Below are 25,359 nucleotides of genomic sequence, written 5' to 3'. Positions count from 1 at the left end.
TACTCAGGTCTGAGTGGAAAAAAAAAAACCACCCCAGCCTGTCTGGAACAACTGGGCTAATAGCGGTTCTGTGGTATCATCTGTGATTAGGGGTCTCATCCACGATTAGGCTGGAAATAGAACCTGCCTTATTAATAACCACTGGCTTTAAGTAGGATGACCTGTAAAGGCAGGGTCCTTCACCACTCTGGCCAAAAAAAACCCAACCCAAAAGGGAACAACAGAAAAGCTGCTGCAATCCAAATTTGTGTGTGGTGGTGTTACTGAGATGTCGAGTCAAGCCTTGAGGCTGAGCCCCACATGTTACAGCATCAGTAACCACGTCTGTCATTTCAGACATGGGGTGCACGTGTGCAGAAAAGCATTGCAGTGATGTTGATAACATTTTTTGATGTGAGGGAAGTAATATCCTGAAAGTAACACATAATGAAGGAACTGGGAGAAGCTATAATCTTCTGTTGCAAAGAAAGCTGCTTGTTCAGTGTCGGCAAGGACAGTTCCTGCTTGGGGTGGTACCTGTGTTTGTGCATTGGCTTTTTGGAGGAGATGACAAGTCTTGCTTGTTTCTTGTTGCTGTATGGCTCCCAGTCGTGCTGTGAGACTCAGTGTTCCAATTCAGAGAGGATATTGGAGTCTCTCATCCCACATCCTTTTCTCCTTGCAGGACTCCATTGATACTGAGCTGCTGCTCTGTGGGGAAAATGTGAACCAGAGCAATTTGCTGTCCTACGCCAGAGAAGCTGCTGACTTTGCAACCAACTACCAGCTGCCTTCCTTGGATTTTGCAATTAATCACTATGGCCAACCAGATGTAGCAATGTTTGATTTTACTTCCATGTATGCATCTGAAAACGCTGCGCTGGTGAGAGAGAGGCACAGACATCAGCTCCTGGTGGCTCTCGTTGGAGATAGTTTGCTTGAGGTATATTTTGGAATGCCTTCCAAGTAGTATTTTTAATTTTTTAATTTTATTTCCTTTATCCAACCATTCAGTCTACCCTCCAATATAAAATGTCCTCTTTTATATCTCCTGAAACAGTGGTACCTTCTTTGGAATAGACTTTTTTTTTCTTTTATTCCTTTCTCCTTTTTTTATGCCATAGTTTGTCATAGCTAATGCTTGGCTGGCAGCCTCTGGCTGAGATCCCATTTTGCTTTATGCAAGCTGTGTTTCTGTCTGAAAACCGTGAGCTCTGTGTCCTCAGCTTGGGTGCATGGCATAATTTTCCTGAATTCCATCATAGACAAAAACTTGATCCAAATTATTATTGCAGTCTCTTTGCCCTAGTATGTTCCCTTTTTTTCTTCCTGGAGTGAAAACTGTATTCTGCAACTTTTTTTTTTTTTTTTCGTCTTGTGCTGGCAGCTTGAGGCATTTGAAAAAAACACTCCAAAGCAAATTTAGATGAGAAGGGCACCTTTTTTTTTTTCCCTTTTTTTCCTTTTATAAATCTTGAGGCTTTTTTTTTTTCTCGGCATTTACCTTTTGAGGCTAAGAAATTTGTTTTTAAATATAGAAGTTAAAAAAAAGGAAAAACTGAAAGAAGTAATCTTTTTTCCTTACCTAAGACTTAGAGGAGAGCCACATTTCAAACCTGCAAGTGTTGCCTGTGTTGCATTTTGACTCTTTCTGGGCTATTTTTCCAAGACAGTATGAAATCCTAGACTCCAAATTCGCATTGAAAATTACCTTTGTAATAAGAAGTTAAGAAATACAAGGAGTTAAAGTGTAAATGCTTCTTACAGCCCTTCTGGCCAATGGGTACTGGCTGTGCAAGAGGCTTCTTGGCTGCCTTTGATACTGCGTGGATGGTGCGGAGCTGGGCTCAGGGGAAGCCCCCGTTAGAGATCCTGGCCGAACGGTGAGTGCTGCTTTGGTCTCCAGTGTTTCAGAGAGCATTTCCAGTGTTTCAGAGAGCATTTCCAGTGTTTCAGAGAGCCACAGCAGTGGTGGAAGGCAGTGGATTTCAGAATGCTATCAGGAGAAATATTACTAGGGTTTAAATCACTGATTTGTATCACTTAATTAAATGTGATCCTTAAGGAAATAAACCAAAGAGACCTTGTATCAAAAAACCAAACCTCCAACCATCTCAACACCTGGTTTTTTATCAAAAAAATCCTGAAAGGACTCTAAATAAATTCTTCAACACTAACAGCTTTCAAAGTTGGTCTCTGTGATTTTAACTCTGCAGTTTGGCTTAGTGGTGCTCTCTTTAGGCTGATAAAATGTGGCAAAGGAGAATTGTTATAGTGCTGCACCAGAAGCTTTTTTTTGACTGGAGCAAAAAATCTGTTGTTAAGTACAGCAGCAGTCCTGGTGTCACCATGGTCTGATGGTTGAAGTTGCTGACTCTGGTCCTGCTGGCAGCCACCCTGCTCTGCTACAGCTGCCCAGGCTGTTCTGGGGCAGATATGTAATAGGAATAGTCATGGTTGTGGTAATGCAAGCAGGAGCTTTATTAACTACAGCACTTTGAGAAGTTTTAAGATAGAAGCCTGTGGGATGACTCAAACACAGCCTAGTCCCAAATGGAAAATCGAACAGCATAGTAAAAAAAGCTGTGGTGGTTATAGGAATTGCAGGATGACAGGATTTAGTGCTGTTATGTGGTAAAGAAGTTACTCCTTGAGTGGATGTTAAAGCAAAACCAGATGACTGGATGATGTAACCTCCTTTTCTTTTTCTTCCTTCTTTTTCTTGCTCACTTCCTGCCTCAGGAAAATACGGCCATAAGCTCTAAGTGTCTGTCTTACTGTCCTTTTTCTGTCTGGCATCCTTCTGTTGAGTGGGGATAAGAAGTGGGATGGATGCATTATGCATTTAGTCTGTAACACTTGTCCTGGCAGAACCAAAATGAGGTTCAGGCAGCTGCAAAAAGCCCCCAACCTCTTTATATGATAAATATTTATTTTAATACATAATTCTTGCATCTTTTTCCTCTGTAAGAGAGAGCATTTATCGACTCTTGCCTCAGACAACCCCTGAAAATATTAATAAGAACTTTGACCAGTACACCATTGACCCGGGAACAAGATACCCGAACTTGAACTCGAGCTGTGTTCGACCTCACCAGGTCAGTACTTAAAAGGCTTGCTTGTGAAATCAGTTCTTTTTTTGTCTAGGATAAATAGAGCTGTGAGGAGTGTGTAAACAAAATCTTCAGGAGACTCCTTAATTTAGAACCAGCTGCTGATAAAGTTAACCTGGAAACAGAACTGGTTTTTTTGTCTGATGTTATGCTGGTAATTGCTTTTCCTTGTAGGTGAGACAATTGTATGTTACCAATGAGCTACAGCAGTGTCCTCTTGCAAGAGTGAGCTCCATTAGAAGATCAGTGAATCTCACAAGACAAGGTAAGTGGCATCTCCTGTTTGCTGTGGAGACATTTGTGGCCTTCTGGGCATGCAAAAACTGACTGAAATGTTTGCTCTCCTGTTTCTGCAGAGTCAGATATTCGGCCTAACAAGCTTTTGACGTGGTGCCAGAAGCAGACAGAGGGATACCGAAATGTTAATGTCACTGACCTGACCACCTCCTGGAAAAGTGGCCTCGCTCTGTGTGCAATCATCCATCGCTTCAGGCCTGACCTCATGTAAGTGACATCTGTGGAGCGTGTTGGGTGAGGCATTTACCAAAGTGTAGTGTAAGACCAGCCAGAACAACCCTGACACTCCGCAGTCCCCTTCTATGGCTGCTTTCTGCAAGGAGGTGCACACCACGGCTGGGTTTGAGGGGTGGAGAGGATGGGGTTGGTTTTGCTTTGTTTCTTCTTTATGTCCTTGCATACCATTTAAAATGAAATATAAATGCTTTCAAGGAGCTAGGAAGGCTTTGAACCCTATGACTGATCATGTTTGTGGGAGTCATGTGTCTATTTCAAATGAAATTTGCAGTGCCGGGGGAATGTGTAGAGCTGTGTTCCTGGATCCCTGGAGACAGGTTTTCAGTGTCCTTTTGAAACCACAGCCATAAGGCCCAGTCATGTGTTACAGAAATACTGGGTGAACCTGGAGTGAGCCATCCTCCATGTGTTGAACTGGTTGCTGTGACATTCAAGTAGGGAAGTGCTGGACAACTGCCTCTCTCCAACTTCCCGGAAGGTGGTTGTGGCCAGGTTGGGGTTGGTCTCTTCTCCCAGGCAACAACTGACAGAACAAGAGGACACAGTCTTAAGCTGTACCAAGGGAAATTTAGGTTAGACGTCAGAAAAAAATTCTTCACTGAAAAAGTATTGTGTGCTGGAATCGTCTGCCCAAGGAGGTGGTGGAGTCACCGTGCCTGAACGTGTTTAAAAAAAGACTGGATGTGTCACTCGGTGCCGTGGTTTAGTTGATGAGGAGGTGTTAGGTCAGAGGTTGGACTAGATGATCTTAAAGGTCTTTTCCAGCCTAGTTCATTCTGTGAATCTGTGATTCTGTGTGACCATGGAGGTGGAGGTTTTGCCCAGCTCTCTGTCCAGGAGAGCGCAGAGCCCTTTCACGTGGGCACAACAAGGGCTGGCCCTTGAAAATTAACTGCCCTAGGGACTGAGTGTAAGCCAGCATTCCCCTTTTAGCAGTGCTTCATGCATCTGAATATTTTGTAATGTCCCTTAGATACAAGGGGGTCAGTGTGTAACAGTGTCAGGAAATGGCAATTGCCAGCACTGCTGGGTGCAGTCAGTGGGGCGACTCTCTCTCCTCACCTGTCTCCAAAATGCAGTGGATGCATTCTCTTGTCTTCCTACAGAGCTTTAGGAGTCACACATGGATTACTGTCAACCTCCCTTTATTGTGGATAAATGAAAGGAATGACTGAGCTCTTTTATGAGGTGTGATAAATTGGAAAAAATAGGAGCAGTACCTAGGGTGCTTGTTTGTACAGTTTTGCCAGAGGAGGAACTGAGATTTTAAGAGTAGGATATTTTTTTTTTGCCTTGGGTTAGTTTAAAACAATTAGAATTATGGATGTTTTTGGGGGAAAGGGTGTAGAAAGCAGAGTAATCTTTGCTGCCTGTGGAAAACGTGTTCTCTACACTGCTCTCTACAAAGTTGATAAATTTATCTTCCTGAGCTAACAGACCTCCTGCTGTTTAATTAACATTGTGTTTGGGTTTTGTTGGCTTTTTGTATCCAGTGAGCCTGCTGTAGGACTTGGCCAGATAAAAGCCAGGCAGGCAAGAGAGGTGGCTGCCAGGGACAGCCCCCAGCTCCAGAAATGGGCAGTGGGTGGGTGAGAGAAGAAATTCTTTGGAGAATCAAAAACTCACATTCCGTTGTGAGGAGAAAGAAACTACCCTGCCTGGAGCTTTGTAATTTATTCACATGTTTATTTTAATCATGAATTTTGGAAGCTGTTCAAAAGATCAGAGTCTTAGAATAGGTCCCATAGAAAAAGGGATTAGAGAGTGGATAACAGAATTCCAGATGTGTGATGTACTTATTTAGTGCACTGCTAAATTCGGTTATGACCTGGACAGGAGGTCCCTGCTCAAACTGTGTGTGTAACACCTTAAAAAAGGAAAGGTAGTGCCTGTGCATGTGTGTGCACACGCACATATAACATGCTGCTTCCATAGAGTGCTATCCTAAATTTAGTCCTCCTGGCTTTGATGATTTATAGAACTAATTGAACCTAAGTAATCCGTTCCTAATGGATGAAGTCTGTAGTAGTTCAGCTGTATTTGGAGAAGGAAAAGGTTTCTTAGCACTTCTGAGGAAGAATTGCATTTCTCCATAAATAAGAGGATCTTTTTTTGTGGGACTGTGTCAAGATCCAGTTCAGTGAAAAAGCTTTTAAATTACATTTCTGGCAAAGCCAATATTTCTCATAATGGGATTTGTGTGAGCTCGTACCTTTGGCATTGTGTGGACTCTATAGCTTTGACCTGGGGAGGTGCCTGTGCCCTCATTCCTGGTGCTGCCCTGCCCCTCTGCCACGGGCAGGCGAGCGCTGTGTGTTCCCAAAGGGACAGAGAACAAACGATGCCCCCGTGTTGTGCCCGCAGCGACTTCGACGCGCTGAACGAAGAGGACGTGGTCAAGAACAACCAGCTGGCGTTCGACGTGGCCGAGCAGGAGTTCGGGATCCCCCCTGTGACCACGGGCCAGGAGCTGGGCTCAGCCAGGGAGCCCGACAAGCTCAGCATGGTCCTGTACCTGTCCAAGTTCTACGAGCTGTTCCGGGGCACCCCTCTGCAGGCAGTGGGTAAGGCACGCCCAGTCCCTGCAGGTTTGGGAAGCACTTCATCCAGGCTGCTGACGAGCACTGCTCTGGAGCCAAGAGTCCTTTCCCAGCTGAGCCTTTCTGGCTTAAAACTTGTCTGCAAGTCAACTTGTCTGTCAAACTCTTGTCTGCAAGAGTTACCTTGGGCTTAACAAAGGAAAGGGGGCAAAACTTGATTGAAGACCAAGGTTTTGTGGGTCCTTGGTGGTTTCAGGGAACAGGAGCAGCTGGATAACTGCTGTTTGACATCTTGAAGGTTGTGTATCAAGTTGTTGGTGTGATTTCCTGGTAGGGATGACTGCACACAGCACATTCATGCTTGCGTTTTAATCTTTCTTTTTTTAAAAAAGTCACCCTACATTCTATGTATTTACTTTTATTTGCCTGTGTTTCTTATATATAATTGCTGCCAGCACTCGACTGGAAAGCTTTGGGTTAGTCAAAATAACTTAAAACCAAATCTAAGTAAATATCCTAAGCAGTTGTTTTTTGGACAGATGCTGCTGAGAAGCAAAATGGAGAAAATAATGATCTTGGTTCAGCAAAATCATCGAATTTCATCTTTAATAATTATATCAATTTAACTCTTCCAAGAAAACGAGTACCAAAGGTAAGTTGTGAAGGAAGACTTGCCCCCTGATTTTTTTTTTTTTTTTTGGAAAGATGAAAATAAACTTTCAGGCTCAGAAATAAGGGGTTTATATATACACTGCTATAATTTTCTGGGCTATTTCTACCTGTAAGAAAAAGATTCCTGTAGCTCTGTATTCCTGGAGTTAAATATACAGCCATTCTATTATATACCAATTCAAATAATCATCCTGGGCTGGGCTGTTTATTGATTGGGAGGTAGTGCTGCTTTTTCAAAAAAGCAGTGATTTGCATGGTTTGTGGATGCTGTCAAGGTTCTGAAGGAAAGCTTTCCAACTCTTTATAGAAGAGTCCTGTAATGGTAACAAACAGTGGGCAGATTGATCAGCAGCTCTGGGATAACAATCTCTTAGTCATGCCTGTATACTTTTCTCTCTTGGTCACTTATTAATGAAAACTTACTGACAGGCCCCGTTATGTCCCTATCTTATAAAAAAATCTATGCCCATACATGCTATGATTAAAGACTTCAGAATCTTGAACCTTTACAGAGGCCTGAGTTAACACATGTACACATCTACTGCATTTCTCAGTATTTTAATATACTGCTTTTTAAATTTGTTTCTCTCTTGTCTTGTAAAAATGTGATTTCTTTTTTCACCTGAAGAATTACCCCAGAATTTCCAGATACTTCCTGTGCTGACTTTTGTCTTGAATATTTTCCATCCACAAACACTTTCTCAAAACCTGTGGACAGTCAATTGTCCAGTAACTTCATATATCCTTGTTAGAAAATTGTTTTTCCCTGCCACCCACATATACACGAAACCAAGTGACATGGTTCCCAGATAGTCAAGCAGTGAGAAACCAAATAGGCAAAATAAACTTTGCTTTTTCTTGTGGGTGACTTCTTTAGAAAAAAAACCTTTATCATGACCACAGTGTTGTTTTTCAATGAGTTGTTTGCAGAAGTAAATAGACTTTTAGCAGTGGGGAGAGCTTTCCATTACAAAGCCATACAGCCTCTGATTAACCTCCTGTCATGAAATAAGCCTCCTGTCCTAGCAGGAGCTGTAGTTCTTGGCAGTACATGAAAGCACGAGGTGATTTGCTTGAAGGGCCCCTCTGGTTTCACACTACAGGGGCTTGTTGGAAATGAGAAGTGGAAGTGGTATTTCCCCAGTCAGCTTGGGAAACAAGGCATTCTGTGTGAGGTTTTGCAGCTCTGTTATGGATAGGGTGTGAAACCAAGCAACATGGGTTAGGGTGCCTTGGTTAGGACAGCCTTGGGAGTGCCACAACCATCTAGCTGGGAAATGAAGCTCCTTGTAAAGCACCTGCTTGAGTTCAGAGTTTGGCTGTGGCTTCAGTTTTACGGTTCTTTCCCCTGCAAAAAGTGGTGCTGAGCATTATCCAGGTGTATATCTATTAAATGTTCTATCCAGGCTTTAGGAGAGCACAGAGTGTTGCTAACTGAACTTTCCATGGCTTGTAGTTTGTTCTTTGATTTGGCTGGAGGAGGGATCCTTATCTGGGCACAGGCTGTGAGAGACCAGGAAGCGGGGCCTGGAGCTGGTTTGGCTGTAGCTGTTCTGGCAGCCTGTGCTGAGCTGGATCATGTTTTCCATTCTCCTCTGAGTGTCAGCCCGGCTGGAGAGGAACTGAGATTTCCTGTGCTCCAGACTAATAAATGAATGGAGGTGTTTACACAATACAGGGTGCAGCCCTTTTGGAGCCCTGCTCGGCAATTAAATTGCTTTGTCTTTCACTTCTTTGTCAGCATGTTACTGAGAGTCCTTTATGTCAGGTTTCTGAAAGGCAGCATCTTGCTTGCTGCATTCACTCAGGCAAATTCTGCTTTTATGTGGCACAGGCTATTATGCAGAATACATTGTGCTGCTCTGTGTTCACCCTTGCTGGGTAGACTGATGACTATAGGTGGTGCAGAGCTGGGTTATACTGAGCTGCTGCTTGAAAGACAGTGTAGCAAAGCAGACAAAGTAATCAAAATATTGTCATCTGATTCTTTTGGTGTTTGCCCAGAAGTTGTTTGGGATTACTCGTACTCACTGCATAATGATTTATTGTAAACAGTCTATATGTAAAAAGGAAGCCTGCATTCTTTGATCTTTCTTTATTCCTTTTTGAGTTTTTTTAAGTTGACTGAGCAGGCACTGAGTTACAGCATGGGCAAATGCAAATAATTGGAATGTAGTTTGTTGTTCATAAATTGTCACTGTATGAAATCTTCACGACTGAATGTTATAAGAAGTGATAAAAATTTCCAAGCATTGACTGTTCTTCAAGTTTGTGCAGACTGAGTATGAAATATTATTGATTTGTGTAATCTCTAGTTGAGTAAAATAATGAAATATGTGCATAGTTTGAGCACAAAAGAAGCAGTTTGGTTGCTTAAGTATTGTAATGTTCAGCCATAATCAGGGAGGTGAAACTTAGAAGGGAGACAAACCTTTAAGACAGTCAGTAATTGCTCCAAAAAGGAAGTATGACTGTGCTGTGAATTCATGATCTGTGTGCAGATAGCTGGGTTAAGAGAGATTTGGGGGTTATAGTGAAAGAGTGAGGGGTTTTGTTACTTCTGGATTTTGTTACTTCTCTGGAAAACAGTGCAGTCTAGCAGAAAATTCACAGAATAACTGATGCTGTAAAACCTTTTTCTCCAAGGATGTGTTAGTGCTTTATGAATTATAAACTCTCCAGTACTGAAAGATGGAAAGATAAACACCTGAGTTGTAGGGCTTGTGTTCAGCAAAGAGTACAAGCATGTGTTCTCACCCATTAGAGTCCAGTGAGAGCTCTGGGACAGCCAGGGGCTATGGGACAGCCTTTACTGACCTGACACCAGCCATGAGGAGCAATCCTGCTGAGCTGGGGGGTCTGGCGGGGCAGCAAGACCCCTTATGCTGGCACTGGTCACCTGTGTGTGCCTGGTTGAGCACAGGCCAGACCTCACCTGGCTGGTGATGGAACTTGTTATCCTGAGAGGAGCTGCTGGGGTAGGCTTGGAAGCTGCTGCAGTAATCCAAGGAACTTGTTTTGGCTTTGCCCTTTCAGGCTGAAGGGAAAACGGAAGAAAATGAGACGAACAAAAGGCGTCGGAAAGGACTCTTCGGTGTCTTCGAGGAGGTTGGTGTTCAGTGGTGCCCACCTGTGTCCAGCTCCTTGATGGGCACCAGAGCTGAGGAAGCAGTGGGAATTGGGGGGCCAAGGCTTGGCCTTTGGAGCTTGGCAGGAACAAAAAGCCTCTCCCCTAAAACCTTGAATTTACTGTGGCATGCACTAAAGAAGAGCTAAATTAGTTGAAATCATTTGGTAGGGAGTAGAGCATTAACTGAATTACACTAGTTTTTGTTCTGACACAAGAACTTTTAAGGTATTGGATTTTTTTTCCTTTTCCTAACTCAGCTATTTAGACAATTTGTAATTTGAAGAGTTTGCATTGCAGCTTGGTTTCTGTCCCTTCTCTGATTAGTTACCTTTGTGACTCTGTTTTATGAATAGCAGCACTGATTAATGTTCCCTTTTACTGTACTCTGGGACCCAAGAAAATATTTTTGGTGACTTTTGCATGCTAAACATGTCATTTTTAGTATACTGTAGACTGTATTTCCTTTCACCCTTTGCTGATAAGGATGTTATCTCTCTCCTCCTCTCTCTTCATGAGTGTTGTAGGAAACCTAAGAAAAACACAGTTTGTTGTTTCCTTGCAGACTTCGGGTTTTCCAAGCCAAGGGACAAATGCTGGGAAAGAACAGAGTGATGGCAGAGAAGGAACAAACCAGAACAAAGTGAAATCAATGGCAACTCAGCTGTTGGCAAAGTTTGAAGAGAACTCTTCAAATACGATTTTGCGGAGACAGGTAGGTCATGGATGAACATGAAAGTCATCTCTGGAATTAAACTGTAGTCCCTCCTTGTGAAAGTGATGCAGATTTCCAAGGGAAAAAAGGGATTTGTTAGGTGTTCAAATGGGCTGCCTTTTTTAATACTTCATGCAAATTAAAAGTATTTCTCTCAATTCTTGGTGAACAAATACAACTCATATAGATTGACTAATGTGTATAAATATGATGTATTACTGTGTGTTATAGTGTCTAGAAATCTCATGTAAGTCAGCCTGTAGAATTTGTGTTATTTGGAAGTCTAAGCTGGCTGCACACAGTATTGCAGAAGGCCTGTTGTTGCCTATATTTTTCAAATAAAGGACACTGCATATCCTGTGGACTCTTTCTTTGTGGAAAATCTAGGAAGTGTTAAAAGGGAACCTAATCTTTTGCAAGATAACGTCTGGCTGCCATTTCCATTGCAAAACTAGGCAGAGTGGAACGCACTTGTGCATTGTGCAGTGTTTTCATGGTTTGTTTTTAGTGTGACTAGAGGTGTTTTAAAAACAATCCCATGCTGCAAAGGTAGGGATGAGAAGCTAAAAATCACACTTCAGCCAGAAATAGTTTGAATCAGTAGAGTTTGGATCTGTCACCTGAAAGATCTGAAGGAAGGAGATGAGCGAGGTGTTGATGTTTTGACAAAGATGGTGGCTTAATTCTTTTTCCTTGTATCCATTTGTTTATTTAAATATTTAGGTCCTCCAGTAGTGTAGGCTTTATAGATGTCCAGTGACTTTCTCTGTCCTTGAACCAAAGTTGTTTGCACACTACCTGGTTCCTTTCAATGCTCTGAGCTTTTTGTGTGGTAAGTGGCCAGAGATTTCCTTGGCCATGCTGAAGGAAGCTATTTTGATGAAAAATTCTTTTAAAGAATACTGAACGTGTTCAACTTCAAGGATATATTTGATGGTAGAAGTTGCTAATAAAATGGGTGGGTGGCAAAAATCTGCAGTACGTGTTGTTAAGCTTCATAGTTGTGTCTTTAAAAGCAGCTTTTATTTCTTTCTGCCTCAAAAACTCTTTGAATCCTATTTACTGTCTTCCTTTTTTTTTTTTTCCTTCACTCTGTCTTTGCAATTTTAAAAATGCTTTACAAGGAGCTAACAGATAGACCAGCCCTGCTCTCTTCTGAGCCTCCTGTTAATCCTCGCTTTGCTAAACCCTTGGATCCGAGCCTTCTTCCACCTCAACCAAAAAGGCAGGTAGGAAGCTCAAAATGGGTAACACCTGGCAAGCACAGCATTCCTCTTACTGCTGGGAACTCACTGTCATTGCAGAGCTACACAGTATACAAAGCCATGTTTGGATGGGGTCTGCAGAGTTCACAGACACATTGAGCTGAGAATTGTGAAAAGCACATTAAAAGTTTAAGGCTGTTTTATGCCTGCTTCTCCAGATGAGAAAACTCTCTGAAAGAGTGGAAATACCCTGAAAACATAAGTGTTGATTTCTGTGTTATCACATCTAGGCTTCAAATTGTATAAATGTAATTACACATCTACATTGAACATGTGAGAAAACTACAGCAATACCTGAAAATTTGTGCATGTACTCGATGCTTCGGGCTATTGTAATGAAAAGGCTAAGACAGAAACCTGGCAAAAATGTCTAAGATAAAATCTTGAGCATTGAAAAGCTGCTATTGATGCCCAGGTGTTTTATTTCTGTAAGCAGAACTTGTGATAAGAATTTCTGCTGAAAGCTCTTTTGCAGCATCACATATATGGGGAAAATTTTTTGAAGACGTAATCTAAATTTTTCTCTTAGTATTTTCAATGAAAGCAATCTCATCTCAAACAGTATTGATATTCACTTTACATCAGAGTTTTAAATCAAAGTAAACATCCTGTAGTGGCATTTCAAGAGCAGTCTGCAGTGAAATGAGATCTGTATTGCATGTGGAAATCTGCAGGTCAGAAGCTCTTTTATATGAAAACTCAAATTCAGATATGTGTTCTGAACTCCTCAGAAAATGCCTTAAATCTGAAATAGGGTATATCTTGACTTGTGTCAGACTAGATCTAGAACTATGGCAAGAAATACTGCTGAAATCCTCATACATATAATTTGATTATAAGCTTAGTTTTGGGCAGATGTGATGCTAAAAAAAACCAGCCCAAAACCTTTTCTATAAGCCCTAGAAGGAGATGTAGTTCTTCTGCACTGATGCTGTCTGAGGTTATTCACAAAAACTCACAAACCTAGGGAAGGATGTCAAGGCCTGCATAAGTTGTGATTTATTTCAGTGCATGTGCACAAGCACCAGAGGTGCAGTAGATAGTGTGCAAAGAGTGTTGTGAGAACATTTTACTTCTAGTTATGTGCATGACTGTGCCGTGCTTTCGGAAGCATCCTTAAAAGCTGCATATGCTGCATGGGAGTGCAGAAAGCAGAGTTTTTTTCACTTCCAGTGTTTCCCAGTTTCAGGTGGTAGCTAGGAGTGAACACGAGGTCAGGGAACCCAAACAGTCTTTAAATGGTTCTGATCATATGGCCAGGAGAGCAAAGACTGTGCAAAACACAGATCCCCAGCCCAGTCTGTCAGAAACCTCTGAAAATCTCGCATCTGCCTGTTCTGCTGCATTTGTACTTTCTGGAGTGCTTGAGCGTCTTCAGCACCTGGAGGAAAAACTGAAACAGGTGACAAGCAAATTCTTTTCCTTTCTGTCTCTTAACTGCCTGTGATATTCTGTGTACTGTTTTTGGTGGCTTTTTCTCTGTTGACTGTAGGTTGTATTAAGACAGTAAGAAGTCTTTCTACAAACCTCTATGTTGTGTTGATGGATGTGGTTTTAACTGAAATCTCTCTCTTTCTTTTCTTGGCTGTCCTTCCCTGGCTGTCACTGCAGAAAAGAGCTCAGACCATAGCAAATAGGGAATTCCATAAAAAGAACATTAAAGAGAAAGCAGCACATCTTGCCTCAATGTTTGGATACATGGAGTTTCCGAAGGTGAATTTTAAGTTTTGCACCTGAAGAGCTGCTGAATTGGAAGACGTATAAGAATTCATGAAGGGAAAAAAATTTCAGTGGTTTTGGTTTTAACTTTCCTTTCATTCTGTGTGGATCTGAAAAGTAACGTGGATTCCACTGAAACTAGTAAAAAGCGTTGTTTAAATATTATTGCATAATGTAATTGAGGTAAAACAGTCTGAATCACAAAGCTAATCAGAGTGCTTTGGCTGGAGAGAAGTGTGTTCAAATAAACTGTCTTGTGCTTAAGCCCACACTGCTGGCTCACAGTTCCTAATCAGTTGGTGAGCAGTGGTACTTGGTGCACTCTGGTTTTTCCTGGATTTCATTATGCTTTCTCCCAGCACTATCTTACCTTACTGCGCACTGTGAATATTTCTATTAAAAAATCAGTACAATAATATCATTTACCATGAAGATGCCATGATGATTTCCATGGTTCCTTACTGTGCAGAAGTAGAGAGAGGGGTAGAACTGTGTCATTGTTACCTTCCTGGTTTTTTTGATGCCTGATTGTGAACTTAACCTGTGTTGATGTCACTGTCTCTTGGATAACTCTCCTGTTTCTGCTCTATACAGAATAAGCTACCTACTAAAGGCTTATCCTATTCTCAGCCCCCAACTCCCTCTTGCTCTCCACCTCATCATTCAGCTGTTGCTGCTTCATCATCTGTTGGTTCAGCTTCCTCTGCTGTTTCTTCTCAACAGGTACTCTATTATAAAGAGATTTTTCGTGTAAAACCCAAACTTGTACTCAAGCTGCTTGAGAAATGGCTTGGATGGAAGGTGCTGCCAGCAGACCTCTTGTATAGGTTGTAATTCACGTTTAAATCAAACTTAACTTTGTTTACTGTTGTTAGTTCTGCATGTTTGTAAGAGAAATGTCGTCATCAGAAATGGCTCAGGTAAAAGCTGAAGAACAATGCAAATAGTTAACATTTTTTTACTTCAATTCTGAGCACTCTGCGTTGCTGCTTATTTTAAATGGTCTGCTGTTGGATAATACCACAGGCATGCTGAAGAAAACTTCACACTATAAAGCAAACAGGATGCTGTGGGGTTGGTTAGTTGTTCTTGGGTGGCATTTGTGTTTCTTTCCTTAAGAATATCTGTCTCGTCTGCCGGGGAAAACCTGCACAATAATGGTTATTTTAACCAGAAGACGTCTTAGAATTGTATGAGCACTTACCAGTGCAGACGTTTTATTGTTGGTTGTTCAGTGATTTGTACTTTAAACTTGCTTATGCATACTAATACCTAGAATTCAGTTCTTTGTAACAGCAGACCTTATGGAGAGGAAACATGCATATTCTGAATGAAAGAGATGACACTTGAGTCAGAGATACTCAGTTCTTCCTACTTAGGCTGATGTTAATGGGCTGTGTTGAAATGACTGCCTGGCTCTCAATCCCCAGGGAAATGCAGTGTACACGGCCCTTCAAGGACACTGCAAACTCAGCGGGTGCCTTGCTGCAGTAATCCCCTAATTCCCTTCAGCTTCCAAATAATTCCTTTGCCTGGATTTACCTCTTACTTTTTATGACCTAAGAGGTAATGCATGTGATGGGTTTTAAGCTAAGTCATGGTTTCCAAAAGACTGGGGGCTGATGCTCATTTGATTTGGAGAACTATTGTGACTCTGCAAAGAGAATAAAAAAAAACAACCCACCCCAAACCCAAGCTATCTTGAAAGCCCTTTAGAATATGAGAACTAGGCTTTTAATCATATGGAAACTCTGTGAGCAGTAATTTCATTGGGATTTTAACATCTTTTCTTGGAAAGCCTTTGTCCTGTGCAATCTTTTTTCTTTTTTTTTTTTCTTTTTTTTTTTTTTTTTTTTTTTTTTTTTTATATTTTAAAAACTGCATTTTGTTTTAAGTGCTCGGACAGCCTTTATTAGTTTACTGTTGTATTTAAACAACAGTAAACTAATAGTTTGCTGTGACTTGGTTTCACTTAGGCTGAGTTTACTTCAGTTGAAAAGTGCTCTCTCTAGAGATACTGGCAGAATGCAGCACAGCTGAAGCAAGAAAATCTAGTTCTGTCACCAGCACAGTAAATATATGTTCATCTCACTGGGTAAATATTTGGCTGGTTAAGTAGGACTGCATTTACGCTTTGGCAGGTCTACATGCATGAGCATCTTGATGCCTGCATACACAGCTCCATAGGTTGTACAGCTCAGGGCCTCTTGTACACTGTATGTGTTTCATAGGTGTACATATGGTGCATTTTGTGTGGCATTTTGGAGAACTTTTGAACAGCAGGTCTGGTAATGATCAGGTGATCTTTTACTCCTTCTGTGTGGGACAGCTGTGCTCATAGAATCTGTCCATACCCTTTCATGGTCAAATTGTTGTCCCTGTGTGTTATCCTTATCGATTGCACACTTTTCAGAATGTGAAAATTTTATCCTACTCTATAAAACACTGACTAAATGTGCAGTGCTATATAAATAAAAATCCAGCAGTATTTCAGATGCAGTGTGCATTTTCAAGTGCTGTGCATGATAATTCAACAATACGTTTGGACCTCTCTGCTGTGAATGTGTACCAGGAATTGCCTGTGTCTATGTTATCTTGAGGGGGGTTATAGGTCTCAGAATTTGTATTTCTAGTCTCTGTTCTGAGAATTATCACTAGGTAAGACTAGACTTCAGTATCAGAACGTCTTTTGGATTGATAACCCAACAGGAAGAGCTCCTGTGTGTTGCTGTCAGTGTTTCTGCTTTTTCCCCAGCAGAAAACCAGAAGGTAATAGAAGTGTTTTGAGTTCTGTAAGGCTTCATGGTATAAGACCTATAAATATCAGCACCCTCCCATGGTTTTAAATAGCTAGTGCTGTCATTTTAATTTCAGGTGAGTTCTGAGGTTGTTACCAGACATGATGATCCGTTGCACCTGTTGAGTTTTCATTGGAACAGTATTAGTTATGGTGACACAGTTATTGAAAAGGGTGGCTATGAAATCATACTGTCTAATTACAGACACTTGCTATTAAGTGTAAGTCCTGAAAGGAACACTTGAAAAGAAGACTGTGGGACTGTATTGTTTCTTTCAGGCCATGCAGTCATTACAACTTATTAAGAATTGCCTTTTATGTGCAATATGCCAGTAATAATCAAAAGTACCTTCTAGCTTCAATCAGCTGTCAAAATTCACATAGCTAGAATTGTGACTCAGCCTATGTTCAACTACAGGCTGGGCTTTGGTTATTCCTGTTTTTGCTTGAGGTTGGATTGACCTTCATAAAACTCTGTTCATCTGAGCTTTGCATGAGTGAATCCACACAGTGTGTTGTAAGAACTGTGAAGTTCCTGCAATCAGTGTGCTCCCTGCAGAGTTTGGACCAACTACTTTCCTTCAGTGACGTGACTCTTAATTACCAGCAGTAAGCAGGGCTTGGGTGTTTCCTACACACAGTAACTTATTACTCAAATGTTGTTTATCTCAGAGGGAAAATAGACGTAGCAGGTTGTACCAAAAGTAAATAAATCACCCTCAAAGCAAAATAAGACCAGGAAAATCATTAAGGATATGAAAGAACAAAGGGAAAGCATTGTATGCTTTTGGAGACAGAGAGCATGTTTCCTTTGTTTTATGAGAATGCTACTGAGGTTTACTTGGCTGGCTGTGCAGTTCTGAATAATAGCACAAGGAAATACAGAATAGCCACCCTGATCAACCTGCTGAAAAGCAGCGTGCCACTGACAGGTCAGCAGTCTGAGTAAATCGCAAACACCTGGGATTTTTAAGTGTTGTTCTCTGAAATTTGCTATTTAAGGTAACTCTTTAAGATTCCTGTTCATAAAGGCTTTAAAGCTGCTGGCATAAACCTGCCTGAACTGTGAGCAGTGGCCTGTTCCATGCAGACAGTGACCTCAGCATGGCAAAGCTGTGTGTGTGACTTCACGTACAGCAGTAGCCTCAGGGGCTGTAAGGACATTCTCTGCATGTCTCTGGGGGTGCCAGCTGCCCTTGGGGCTGCCCTGGTGGAGCCTCATCCTGCCCTGATATTTCTTGTTGGTGATTGAGTGGCACTTGAACAGGACACAACAGAATAGTTCTGTTGGAGGGGATGTACAACGAGCAGCTCTTGACCAGTTCAGGGCTGACCAAAAGTTAAAGCATGGGTTTGAGGGCATTGACGCTAAATTAAATTGAAATCCCATTTGCTTTTACTTGGAATGTGAATTCACATTCATTACAGGAACATTTCCTTTTAATAACATTTTTGAAGTATGTATAAACATACAATTTTCTTGTTTTGACTGCTTTAATGTTGACATAGATTGTTCCAATGGGTGGAGAACAGCAATCAGCCAACCTGATTAATTTCAAGGTGTAGTTTGGGCTCAAGGATACTTTTCCTGAAATTCAGCTGCTTGCACTTTATGCACAGCCTTGTTATTTAACTGATTGCTCCAGCACTTACCTAGTTCAAGGAAAACTTTCTGCTTCACCTGACTTTGAACACTTTCTTTTACCTTGGAGCTTGTGGACAAGAACTTGTACGTGGCCTAGAGATTGCTCAGCATATTCAGAGGTGCCGAATTTGGGGAGGAAAATTTTTTCGTTCCATGTTCTTAAACAAATGAAAGGAATGTAGTTTTCCTGTAGCAGCAAGTAGCACTTCTTGTATTGGTTTATAATTTGGTGTACCACTTAGGACAGCATTGTGGTATGTAATTAGCATTTTCCTTTGCAGTGGTTACCCACAAGTTGTCCAGATATTGAATAATATTTTAAAGTCTTTTTATATTAAACAAAACCAAACAGTACAGAAACTTGTTCCTTAAAAGGCCTTTGTATTCTTAACATGTATATTTTGTACCTGCCTGGATATCAAGTTAATTATGAGATAATTCCCAAAAGATAAAGGGAGCAGTAAAGGGTTGGACATGTTCCCTTGAATTTTTTTTATCCATATTAATTTTTGAAAACCCACAGTGCATTATAGGTGTTTTTAAACTGGATAGAAAATGCTTTAAAATAGTTTTAAAGTACTGAAAATACCGTTGCATTTATCTTTTTCTCCCTTCTTCATGGTAACTTTCTGGTATTTAAAAACCTTTCAATTAGCAGGACTTGGTGTGGTGGCAGTAGAGAAATCATTTCACTGAGAAGAGGGGGACTTCCTTAAGATTTGGGCTCTGTGAGAGGCAAATGGAGTGTAAGATACGATACCATGTATTTATCCTCCCGGGAAAAACAATGCCCTGGCTTCAGAAGCAGAGTACCAGATCCCTGGCCAGACCAGGATGACCCTGGCTGCATTTGCTACCAGAGGGGTTGTGGGATCTTACATTGACTAGAAAGCAAAAATCTAAATCACTACAGGAAATTTGATTTAGGGTAGAAAATATTTCTGTAAATCTGTGAAGTGTTTACTGTCTTTTTTTCAGGACCAGAGTTACCTACCTACCTGCTACCACTCGCACACTCCTGCACACACATCCTTCCCCTTTTCCAGTGTCCAGGCACGTGTTTTGGCAGGGAAGAATGGGTCATGCTGATGACTATCAGTCTGTCTACTGTGCTTTTGGAGCCACAGCCTAAGCAACTGCTGTCTCTTTGCAGGCCAGATTGATAAATTTGGTTAAAACCAGCCTAACTTTCATGGCTGCAGCAATGTGAAGCTGGTTAAAGGAGATGTTTCTCTCTCGTGAGCATAGTTTCTTCAGTTTTCCCTGGAATTACAATGAGTCACTGGGGAGAGGGCGAATGGTTGCCCTGTGAGCATCAACAAAACATTTCTGTGTGGGACTTGGCTCACACATTTTCCTAGAATGTTCCCTGAAATGTCACAGTTTGTGGAGTGTTAATGTGGAGCTCAATCCCACTCCTGTTCTGAAATGTAATAACCAAGTCCCAGAGAAGCTGAAGTGAACAATGGGGTTTTTTTAATGTCAGAATGTCCAGCTCAGATAGCCAGGCAGTAGCTCCCAGCTCAGCCTTTCATGAACATAGCAGGAGGCCTTGAGGAGAAGCATTTGCTCCCATCAGGAATTTCTCCATCAGCCTCAGGGAAAGTATGTGGGCTGCACAGAAGCTTTCTGTGGCCCCACCTGGACCATGCTGGTCACGCATGAACGTGCTTGTGCTCTGTTGGACCTGCCTTCTGCTCTTTCTCCTGCCTCCCTTTATCGATGTTTGCACGTGTCCAAATCATTCTTGTCCTTTTTTGTCTTTAAATTCTCTTTCAAGGGTAACTAAAGCTCTTCCTTCTATTCTTCATCTTCTCCCCTTTCCTGGTTAGACGACTGTAGGAAAGGTCTCATGTGCAATTGGAGCTGTGGCTGAAGTTCTTGTAAATCTGTATGTGAATGATCACAGGCCCAAGCCACAGCTTGAACTGGTAAGACTAAACCCACAAAGAAACAGTAACTTCACTTAAGAGTGGTGTTCCCAGAATGCCATCCTCGCCTAAGACCCCAGTTGTGGAGCACTTGAAGCCTTATGAAGGGTCTTAGTCTAACACTTACTAAAGAGTCAAGTGCGCATTGGCACAATATGCCGATGGAAGTGTTGCTCACCACATCTTCTATTCATATTTTTATTACTTGACTGTGTGAATTAAAACTTCAGGAGGCTTTTATTAAATGTAATTACTGTAGAATTAGTAACAGAAGACAATTATTACTCAGGGTGGCTTCTAAAGAAAGTTTTGTGCATGCTTATGCAGTTATTTTTAACACAAAAGTGCTGAATCACCGTGCCTCCTTTTGAAGAGGGCTGTTTCTCAACTCTGACACTGTTCTGTGTTGAATTCAGAAGCGGTCTCTGGACAGAGCTGCAGGTTCTTGCCCCATTCCTGACTCTCCATCTGCTGCCTCCACTGCTCAGAGCTGTCAGGTATTGGGAAGCCAAGTAAGGTGTTGTGTTGTGGTGATGACACTTTACTTACCAGCCAGCACTAAACTCAGTTGTTTCAGCTTCGTTGTAACTATCTGATCTATTAACACCTTGTTTTTAAGAACACATCTGTGTGGTTTTCCATTTGCATGGTTGGTTGTTTGGAAAGATTGATGCTCGAAAATGATCCATCAGAGCAAAACGGACTGCTAATGGCAGATCTGGAATAGGACTCTCAACTTTTAAGCACAGGACAACGTGGCAATGACAACTGTGAGTTCTACTTAACATTAAAAATGATTCCAAGGCCGCCTTCTGCTCGCAAATGAAAGATGAGTTGTATGGACTCTGTGCTGCTGTTTGAATGTGCCTTGGACTTTTCCTCCTCCGTCCCACGTGTGGTACCTCTCCTGTGGCAGCAGGGATGGTGGAAGGGGAGGGAGGTGGTGGTGGATGTGGCTGACACAGCATGCTCATCTGTACCAACCATAATACAGTAATGCAAAGTAACATCCTCATACCTGCCTCTGATAAGAAAAGGGAAGTCCAGTGGCATCTAATCAATTCCTAGTTCACTTTTCTGTACCCTTTGCATGTATATCTAAGAGGGGATGAGGTTTGTGACAATTAAAGAACGTTAATTGCCAGCCTAATTTCAACAAACTTTCAGAATAGTTTCACGTTGTTAATATGGATTATATTTTGAATGTGTTAAAAGTGTTCTGAATGTCTGTGGTAGGAAACAAACTGATTTTTAAAGCTAACCAAGCCCCAGCTTGGGCTGTAGTCTCAGGAGGAGCACGGCTGAGAGGGGAGGCACATCTGTGGCGACGGGAAGGGTGGTTCAGACAGCAGCGTTGAAGACTGTCTGCTTTTCCTCCTGGACCTTAAAGCACAAGCCTGCATTTTCCTCCAGAGTGTGTCTGAACTGAGTCTTCAGGGCATCTGTTTGCTTGGCTCCAGATGCAAATCTGTTTGAGGCTGGTGAAGTGTGCCTTCACCTCCTGAGAGAGACACGAGTCCCTCACCCAGGGTGGTGCAGGGTGACGAGGGAGCACTCGAGGATGGTGCTGCTCTTGGACCTGAGTAACTAAAATGCTGGTGAACTCCCAGAGGGAACCTGGATGCAAGGCCAGCATGAAAGTCACCCCTTTAAAGTCCTGATGTCAGATTTATTAATTGCTGCAGAAACCTACAGAATTGCAATAACAAGTAATAAAAAAAGCTGCCTGATGCTTACCGTAATTGTGCTTGGAGGGTGCCGTGCGATGCTTCAAGCAGCTAAAGCAGCTGCCCCCTTCATCAGGATTTATATCTGGCTGTGGGGCCACAGCCTTATGTTCTGTTTTTATCTTTTAACAGGGTTCTCTGCGAAAAGAGTTCCCCATGTCTATCGGGGGGAGTGACATTTGTTATTTCTGCAAGAAGCGGGTCTATGTCATGGAGAGGCTGAGTGCAGAAGGCCACTTCTTTCACAGGGAGTGCTTCAAGTGTGAAATATGTTCTACAACACTCCGCCTAGGAATTTATGCCTTTGATGTTGAAGAAGGTAATGTAGGAGCTATTTAAGAGTATTTTGAAATGTCTAAGTATTGGTGCTTTTAGTGGAACTGGGGAAAAAATCTGGCCCAGTAGCACGGTCAGGAGGAGGTCTGCCAAGTGTGGTGTTTGTGTCCGTGCTGATCTTTTGAGTCCTTGTACTTGCAGTCCTAGTCTTTCAAAAGAGCTGAGTTATGACAGGCCTGAGCTTTAAATGAAGAAATCCTCAGTGGAAAATAAGTGGAGTGACCAAAATGCACTTTGTCCAATCACAGGTCAAAGTAAGGGGAGGCAGAGGGAGTGAGGTTTCTCTAATAGTACAGAATTATTCTTATCTCTCATTTAAAACTGGCCATTAAATAATGTGATCTATAAGAACAAGCCATAGTAGTGGCAGATTTACATGGATGCAGGGAATATAGGTTATTTCTTTTAAGATGTTATGGTCAGGAGTTGAGAGCAGTAGGACTGGCCAAGCACAGTGTAATTTATTCCAGGTTCCAGCCTGCTGTAGAACAGGAGGTTCAGATCTTGGGTGCTCCATCCCATCTAGAGCCTTCTTTTTTTCTTTTTTTTTTTTAGTTTGGAATGGAATTATCAAACTGAATTAAAATTCCTTTGCCCCTTCCAAATTATTTGAGTAGATCCGATTATTAACCTGATGTCCCTCTGAAAAGGATTAAAGATTCAAGGTCAAAGTGGTTCTTTTTTGGTCTGGAGAATCTGCAAAGTCGTCTTTTTGAGCTGATTATTTGACTTTTTTTTTTCTGCTTGATGTCTTGTTTTGGTTTGTGACTTTGTATTTATGGGATGTTGTTTTTTTGCTGTTTATTAATGTTATACCTGAGTGGTAGATGAATTACCTTGTGTTACTGAACTAATGTGCAGATCTGTAAAAGAAACCTATTCAGAGCTGTTTAGCAGTGTCAGTGCCAGGTTTCCCATTCCTTTTGCTGCCAACTGTTCATTATCCTGGCTTCATTTTTTTTATAGATGCAACAGTGATTTTTTCCATATATGTATAGATAACATATCCTATAACTGATGTTTCCTTCTTGTAGGTAAATTTTACTGTAAACCTCACTTTACACACTGCAAAATCAGTACGAAACACAGAAAGAGAAGGGCAACAATACAGGTCCATGGAAAGGTATGGATTGATTATATTGCTAATGCACTGTTGAGGCAGCTTTATATCTGGAGCAGGGTGCACTACTTACATGTCTGTGTGGATGTTTTCTGCCTAATGTGCAGTAAAACCAGTGCTAAAATACAAACCTCCTGGTTCTGTGAGTTTGGGGTGTTTATAATCTGGTTCTCAACGGAATTTAGCTTTTCCTATGCAAAGTGAAGTTGAACTTAAGAGCAACTGGAAATGAAAATGTATATAAAGACCTGAAGACAGTAGCAGAAACTGGACTTACATACTTTAAAAGCATATTTAACACTTTTTATTTTTTAATGCTCTTTATAAGGAGGCGATAGAAGCATGGAAGAAAGTGGAAGCCAAACCCACAGAGATCACCAGAGAAAGCACTTTGTCCACTGCTAGCAGTCCAGAGGCCAGGTCCCCAGGTATCCTGACTTCCTTCTTTAGGGGCACGCTAAGCTGGCCCCTGCGGGTGACAAGGGATCTGCTTGACATTCCCAGACGCCTGTCTAACTGGATGCATGGTTTCCTGCACGCTACCCACCTCCATTTCAGGGACAATGCATATAACTATACCTACCTGTACGAACTCCTGAGCCTTGGTGTGCCACTCCTCTGTGCTCTCCTAGAGGTACTCACTCACATGTACCGGGAAGCAGAGCTATCACTTGAAAATGTGCTTGAAGGGGTGAAAAGATTCTGTAGGGTTTGAATCCTTCTACGTGTCCTGCTCAGTTGTGCCTTTCAGATTTTCAAAATTAACAGCCTGGCTATTTTCTTGAGGGTTTTTTTTTTTTTTTTTGGTTTGGAGGGATTTGTTTTTGCTTTTCATGCAATTTCATGCATGACTTCATTGAATGGTGGATCCCTTCTGATGGAAATGAGGTACAATCGAAATTTACAACATAAAATGTACTGTATGTTAGAGCATGAAGGACAGTGTCCAGACACATTTCCAGAACATGGAGACAGATGAAGGATGTTTTGTAGATTATTTTCCCCCCTGTTTTATTCTGTGATCAGGCCATTGGGGAAGATGGTATGTTTTGAAACCATTTTTCTCCCTGCCTCCTGTCCCCAGCTTTTTTTTTCTTTTTTCAGTTAGACCAAGAAAGAATAAATGTTCTTTCAGGGAGTATTTCTGACAAATGACTGGGTTTTGAAACCTGAGTGTGGCGCGCAGCTTTTTTTTTTCCTTGCTTTCATCTTTCCTCTGGGTTATGAGGTTTATAACATGCATGAATATGTTTTTTAAAAAATCATGTACATAATTCACATTGCTCCTAGTCATGCCTTTTGCATTGCTTTACATGTGATAGATATCTTTTGTTAATAGTGGGTGTTACCTGTTCCACTAATTTATTTAAGGTTTTTGAATAAATTTGAAGAGCAAATGTTAGTTGAGTGAAGGCTTGATTGAAATTTTAAGTCAAAGGAACTGGTAGAAAGAGGTGGACCAGACACTCTTCAAGTCAAGACTTCCTTGGCTTATACAAGGAATACCAATTTATGGAGCACTCCTCTGTATCTGAAGTTACTCCTGTTGTGCCTCTGTGCAGGCACTTCCCCCCCGTCTCTTTTGGAATTTTTTAAAGAGACAAGTTTAGAACAAACTTCAAAAGCCTATAAATGTATTCTTAGGAGATAACTTCTTACTTGGGTAATTCATTTCAACGTTAGTGGCAGAAAGGTGAAATTCTGTTATCTGGAGCAGCAGATAAGTAAATTCTTTCAGATGTCCCTCAACGAGGTCTACCTTAATCAGGTGGTCTGCCTTAATCTGTTAAACAGCAAGGACACAGAGACATCCCAATTCTGATTACTTTCAGGCTAGTTAGCCAGCGAGGTAAGCATGCTCCCTGCCTTTCAAGTATTATATATATTCAGAAGTTTACCAGGAACTGGGTAAATACTTAAACATGGCAATATGTGTAGCCTAAAATGAAAAGCACCTGTAGCATTTATTTGTAGCCAAAAGAATGTGGCATGAACAATAGGAAATACTGTTGCATTCAGTTAGTACCAAAATTGAGGATCACCATCCAGTGGTCCCAAATGACTGTGCTGCTTATGGGCTGGCAGGTCTTGGGGTTTGGTTTTTTGTTTTGTTTTGTTTTAATATAGTGTGGGAAAAGA

The 25,359-nt window shown here is 41.5% G+C and overlaps 1 protein-coding gene across 4 annotated transcripts in view; it reads left to right on the top strand.

The window, feature by feature from the left end:
• Window positions 1-25,359, top strand: part of MICAL2 (microtubule associated monooxygenase, calponin and LIM domain containing 2) — a 116,370-nt gene that overhangs the window by 46,721 nt on the left and 44,290 nt on the right. Inside the window, exons 8-25 of one of the 4 annotated variants that reach the window (XM_082283566.1) lie at window positions 665-922; window positions 1,747-1,862; window positions 2,951-3,077; window positions 3,267-3,357; window positions 3,449-3,596; window positions 5,991-6,190; window positions 6,706-6,818; window positions 9,875-9,946; window positions 10,531-10,680; window positions 11,805-11,909; window positions 13,129-13,347; window positions 13,557-13,658; window positions 14,259-14,387; window positions 19,939-20,037; window positions 20,454-20,534; window positions 21,897-22,083; window positions 23,135-23,223; window positions 23,549-23,648. In XM_082283566.1, coding sequence (XP_082139692.1) covers window positions 665-922; window positions 1,747-1,862; window positions 2,951-3,077; window positions 3,267-3,357; window positions 3,449-3,596; window positions 5,991-6,190; window positions 6,706-6,818; window positions 9,875-9,946; window positions 10,531-10,680; window positions 11,805-11,909; window positions 13,129-13,347; window positions 13,557-13,658; window positions 14,259-14,387; window positions 19,939-20,037; window positions 20,454-20,534; window positions 21,897-22,083; window positions 23,135-23,223; window positions 23,549-23,648 — 2,386 coding nt within the window. Of the gene's footprint in view, window positions 1-664; window positions 923-1,746; window positions 1,863-2,950; window positions 3,078-3,266; window positions 3,358-3,448; window positions 3,597-5,990; window positions 6,191-6,705; window positions 6,819-9,874; window positions 9,947-10,530; window positions 10,681-11,804; window positions 11,910-13,128; window positions 13,348-13,556; window positions 13,659-14,258; window positions 14,492-19,938; window positions 20,038-20,453; window positions 20,550-21,896; window positions 22,084-23,134; window positions 23,224-23,548; window positions 23,649-25,359 lie in introns of those variants that run through there. The other 3 variants (XM_082283568.1, XM_082283567.1, XR_014226497.1) reach the window with 3 other exon arrangements.

Source organism: Coloeus monedula, assembly GCF_965178545.1.
Source record: "Coloeus monedula genome assembly, chromosome: 6".
NCBI lineage: Eukaryota > Metazoa > Chordata > Aves > Passeriformes > Corvidae > Coloeus > Coloeus monedula.
The sequence above is the reverse complement of the archived record's forward strand: the minus strand, read 5'-3'. Positions and strand labels throughout refer to the sequence as shown.